This window comes from Phacochoerus africanus, chromosome 9 (assembly GCF_016906955.1).
Source record: "Phacochoerus africanus isolate WHEZ1 chromosome 9, ROS_Pafr_v1, whole genome shotgun sequence".
NCBI lineage: Eukaryota > Metazoa > Chordata > Mammalia > Artiodactyla > Suidae > Phacochoerus > Phacochoerus africanus.
Window position 1 is genome coordinate 23,000,809 of NC_062552.1, and position 6,000 is coordinate 23,006,808.

At 35.4% G+C, this 6,000-nt stretch overlaps 1 protein-coding gene across 1 annotated transcript; it reads right to left on the reverse strand.

Moving 5' to 3' along the window:
* Positions 1–153: 153 nt before the first annotated feature.
* Positions 154–1,194, reverse strand: LOC125136253 (putative olfactory receptor 2B3). The gene has a single exon (XM_047796952.1). The coding sequence runs from the start codon at positions 1,182–1,184 to the stop codon at positions 216–218; it is 969 nt and encodes a 322-aa protein (XP_047652908.1). The 5' UTR covers positions 1,185–1,194; the 3' UTR covers positions 154–215.
* Positions 1,195–6,000: the final 4,806 nt, after the last annotated feature.

Sequence of the window (6,000 nt, forward strand, 5' to 3'; positions counted from 1 at the left end):
TATGTATTACTGGGTCACTTTGGTGTACAACAGAAATTAACAGGACATTGTAAAGAAATCATAATAAATTTTTTTAACAAAAGAAAAGATGTCTTCAGCATTGCTTCCTGAAGCAAGTTTTATAAGTTTTGGCTGAATTCAATAAAATCATAAGAGCCTGAAAAAATGAAAAATCAATTAAAACACTATTATCATTTTCAAGGATAAGGACAGACTCAGAAGATTGTTGTCACAATGGAACACTTATTTCTTATAGAAAATGTTAATAATTGCAGCCTCTTGAAGGCCTCTTTCATATCTTTATTTCTAAGGCTATAGATGAGAGGGTTCAACATGGGTGTGAATATCCCATAGAAAAGGGAAACCATCTTTCCCCAGTCCTTAGAAGTGGAAGAAGGTGGTTGTAGATACATGTAAATGCCTGTTCCAAAAAAGAGAGAGACCACAACCATGTGAGACCCACACGTTCCGAAAGCTTTTCGCCGTCCTTCGGCTGACCTGATTCTCAATACTGCTTGAGCTATGAAGCCATAGGAGATGAGGATCAATGTCACTGGAATTAGCAGAATTAACACACTGAAGAAAAAGAGCTCGGAGACAATAGGCTTTGTGTCAGCACATGACAGCTTGAGAAGGGCAGGAACCTCACAGAAAAAGTGGTCCACTTCCTGATGACCACAGCGAGGCATGTTAAGGGTCAAGGAGGACTGCAACACTGAGTTGCTGAAGCCAGTGAGCCAGGAGAAGGCTATCATCTTGAAGCAGAACCAGGGGTTCATGATGACTACGTAGCGGAGGGGTCTGCAAATGGCCACATATCTGTCAAAGGACATAACAGCCAGGAGGAGACACTCCGTAGCACCCAGAGCCAGGAAGATGATGAGCTGGGCCACACAGCCACCATAACTGATGGTCTTTTTGTTCTGACAAATGTTTTTCAACATATGAGGGACGGTGCTCGTGGTGTAACAGAGATCTAATATGGAGAGGTTTGTGAGAAAGAAATACATGGGAGTGTGAAGCTTGGGATCCAGAATGCACACCATCATGATGGACACATTGCCAAAGATGGTGGTTGTGTATGATGTTAATAGGAGCACCAAAAGGGGCGTTTGTAGCCAGGGCTTGTCTGAGAAGCCAAGTAGTATGAACTCTTTTGAGGAGCTCTCATTTGCCCGATTCATGATGACTCACTAACTTTTCATTTCTGAAAGCATAAAACGGGAAAATTGTCAGTCGGAAATTATCGAATACTCTTATTGTAACTGGACTGAATTTAGAACAATTATAATGAATGATGCAATGCAAATATAATTTATAGTCAGTAAATAGATCTTGTGAAATACAGTGTAATTATCCCATCGTTAGAAAGTAGGTCTTCTGTTTTCAGTAGTTAGGTTTGACTTTATGAAGTAAATCATTACATTTAAATGCCAAAAATATAAACTTACATGCATAAAAATGGACATTTATAAGTTCTCAATACATTTCAATTCCTCTTTCTCCCTTTTCTTACCTTTTAACTTACCTTAATAATCATTTGATAATAAATACTGCTTTTAACCCAGTAAACTTTAATTCAAGCTAGAAATGTTGAGTAATATCGATTTTATAAGGATATCATCTAAATCTGAAGTTGATCTAAGGAAATTCTGCTTGTTTTAGTAGTATGTTCTTAAGATATTTTGAGTTGTCTCTTCCTCTTGTGTCGGGAATTCCCATTGTGTCTCAGTAGGTTACGAACCTGACTGGGGCCCATGAGGATGTGCGTTCTATCCCTGACCTTGCTCAATGGGTTAAGGATCTGTTGTTGCTGTGAGCTGTGATGTAGGTTGCAGACACAGCTCACATCCCACGTTGCTGTGGCTGTGGTTTTGGCTGGCAGCTACAGCTCCGATTCAACCCCTAGCCTGGAAAGTTCTGTATACTGCAGGTGTGGCTCTGAAAAGAAAAAAAGAAATAACATGTGTGAACATCCATTCCCAAAAAGAGCTATCATGAGTACTATATGCTTTATTATTCATGGTAGTAAATACCATGTGGTTTTATTTGTGGTTTATAGTGATGATCACAGGTGGACATTTCTCTGCATCTCCAAAGACCTTGTTGAAAATTGTAAAACTACTAATCTAATTGTTGCTTGCTAACATGTGACAGACACTGCTCAGTGTCTGAAATAATTCTAATTCTCACCAAAACCCTGATAAATAGATATTATCTACATTTTATGGCTACTGTGACTCAATGAGAATAATCTGCATATTCAGTAATCTTGAGGCCAAGACTCAAAGCCAGGATTTAAAGGCTATTCCTTTGTAATATAAATCCTCAATTCCACCTAAATCTCCAGACAGAGCAAGAAGAGGGCACAACAGTGGTTATCAGGGAAAACAAGAACCAAAAATCAAATAAAATTGATTTTCTTCAGTCCGTGGAAGTTATCAGTTATTTAGGTATATGGCCCAAGGGCACCTAAATTTCTTCAGTGTACTTTGAAGAAAAGTACTTTGTACTTTTCAGTGTGCTTTGCATGTTTAAATGCAAGGTCATTGATTAGACTTACCCCATTTGAATTTATAAGCATAAAAATAGAGTGTTGCTAGATTGATTTAAGAAAGAAGATGAAATAAGAAGGATTGACATATAACAAAGTGGAGTAACATTGGTATTTGAACAATAATTTTACCATGGGGTGTCTACATGAGAATGAATAGAGATGGTTCTAAGATTTGTAGCTCTTTCTATTATATGTAGCTTCATTTTTGGCTTTTTAGCTACAGATATACATTATTACTTGGTTATTACCAAAAATACACTTTCAATTGAAAAATGGAAAAGGACATAAGCTTTGACTTATCTATGTGTTAATATAGATTTAAAATTTTGGGAGTTCCCGCCATGACTTAGTGGAAATGAATCAGACTAGTATCCATGAGGATGCAGGTTCGATCCCTGGCCTTGCTCAGAGGGTTAAGGCTCTGGTGTTGCCATGAGCTGTGGATTGCAGATGTGGCTTGGATTCTGCATTGCCATGGCTGTGGTGTAGGGCTGCAGCTGCAGCTCTGATTCAACCCCTACCCTGGGAACTTCCATACACCATTGGTGCAGCCCTGAGAAAAAAAAAAAGACAAAAAAATTAAAAATTTTTACATGAATAAAGTTTATGTACATTTATAAAGGACACTTGTAAGATGAAAAATGCAGTGTTTATGGCAAAAGTATTTAACATATTAAAATATAAATAATTACTATTTTATAATTATGAGAAAATACCAAAAATCCAATAAAAAGAGAGCGATGGATGTAAATAAGCAGATTGAGGAATGAAAAAAATATGAAGCAAAGGTGAAAATAGAAAAAACATGAAACTTTCTCATCATTAAAGAAACACAAGCGTTTGGAGAGAATAAGCAATGAAATCCTGCTGTATAGCACAGGGAACTATAGTCAATCACTTGTGATGGAACATAATGGAGGATAATGTGAGAAAAAGAGTGTATATACATGTATAACTGGGTCATTTTGCTGTACAGCAGAAATTGACAGAACAATTTAAATAAACTATAATAAAAAATTTTAAAAATTTGTTCCAATAATAGGAAAGCTGTAAAATCTAAATTAACATGTGCTTTGAATAAACCTATCTACAAAATAGAAACAGACTCACAGACATAGAGAACAGACTTGTGGTTGCCAAGAGACATGAACGGGGAAGGGAGTGGAATAGCCTGGGAGTTTGGAATTAGTAGATGCAAACTATTACATTTAGAGGGGATAAGCAGTGAGGTCCTACTATACAGCAGAGGAAACTATATCCCATCTCTGAGGATAGACCATGATGGAAGATAATATAAGAAAGGGAATGTGTATATATATATACAGGGTCATGTTGCTGTGCAGAAGAAATTGGCACAACATTGTAAATCAACTACACTTTAATTAAAATGTAATAAAATAAATTAAAAAACAAAACAAAGGAAATGCTACATTGTCTATTCATTAGGTAATGTTAAAAAAAATCATCTTTATAAGTTAGCACTTCAAAATCCTGCCTCTGTAGCTAGAATATCCCAGCATTTTATATCTGAGCTGTGTGATCCTGGGCAAGTTGGTAAACATCTTTATGTTCAAAATTCAAAAATTCCATATTATTAATGAGTGTGTTTTTTTATTTTATTATAATTGATTTACAATGTTCTGTAAATTTTTGTATAGTTCTAATGTATACCCATTCAAACTTAGGACAGTGCTAGAAACATAGTAAGAATTTAATGAATGTGAGCTATTTATCACTAATAGCATCTATAATATTAATCATTAGCAGTAATTATTAATAGTAATAATGTATCATTATCTCTGCTTACCATGTATATGACAAAAACAGACTACCAAGTTCCTATTGGTGGTACCAAAGCTTATTATTGTACTTTTATATCACTATAGTATGAAATGATTAAATATCATGTCATTTTTTCTTTGTTTCTAGCATAATACTGAGAACATAGCTTTACAGTAAACAGTGGTCAAGTCAATGGTTAATACTACATATTGAGTTGCTTCAAGGGCATGAGAGATAAGAACACTCTGCTAAGCAGCTCTTCTTTTCCTACTATTCTTTTCACATCTTCTACTCTTTTCTACATTTTGTATGGCACTGGCATCAGCTCATCCACCAATTCCTCTTTTACATTATCAGAAACGTGAACTTACTCTTTGAAAAAGACATTTCATTTCACTGTCATCATAACTCTTTTCCTACTTATATACCCTCTATTAATTAAAAGAATCTCTAAATACCCCTAATTATATTTTTGCTCACAAAATTCCACAGATTCTTTTAATGTAATGAGCAAATGTTCATCCAAAAGAGTGAAATGGGAACAAGAATTTTTGGAATCACTGAAAACATTTGGCATTTATTTCAAGATTCCCAGGAAATAAATCGAACTCTTGGTTATTTAATGTTGTACAACCCAGAGGAAGGGATGTCTGTGAAATGATCTTGAGAGACTCTCCCACTCATGGTAATAACATAATTCTCTGAATAGACATCACTCACTTTTTTTCCTAGTGTCAAAGAGATGTCTGTACCATTCTCTGTGCCTTGTTTTGAAGAAAGTTTGGTCCAAAGACAGGAGGAAAAATGCAATGACTTTTTGAGCTTTCAACCCTTGTGAAATTCTTATTCAGCTACATTTTGCCAACAGATTGAAAATGAAATTAGCATATAACCCGGACTCAATTAAAATACGAGAAAAAATCCATATGGAGAGGTAAAATTGTATTATAGAGATTATCTTTGGTTGCCCAGGTATTTTTGATTGACACTGGCTCTTCTCACCAGGTCTAATACAATGAGAAGCTGATTTTATAGATATCAGCAACACTGAGTCATGGAGAGAGGGTTGTACCTTTAAATAAAGGGCTTACTCTTCATACAATTCTGTGTGCTCTTCTAGCCCTAGGGATGTGAGAGTCCCTCAAGTTTAATTGGTCATTGTGTCCAGAGAGGAAATATGTGAACTCTATTCCCAACTCTACTGGTAGCATAATTCTGGCACACAGACGGTTCACAAATTTTTAAAACTAGATTGAAAATATTAGTAATAAACATAAACCATAAAAAATAAGTTTAGAATTGTTTAAAGGAGAGTAAAGGTTTAAATGAACTTATAGACCTCATTCTTTGAAATGGCCTCAGGGTCAAATACAGAGTCCACAGACATAGTATATGGAAAGTAGCATTTATGTTGTTCATTGATTTTTGTGATGAATGTCTTTAAATCTGCTAGAGATCTGCAGGTTAAAAACAGATCATACAATGGACTTCCTGTGTGGCTCACAACAAAATATATCATACAAAATCACAGCATATAAATTAGCATATTGAGTTTTAAGATTAGCATGAATTCACTGGGACAGAACTACAGTTGACTCTTGAACAAAATGGGTTTGAACTGGGAGGCCCACTAGTATGCAGATTTTTAAAAATAAAGACAC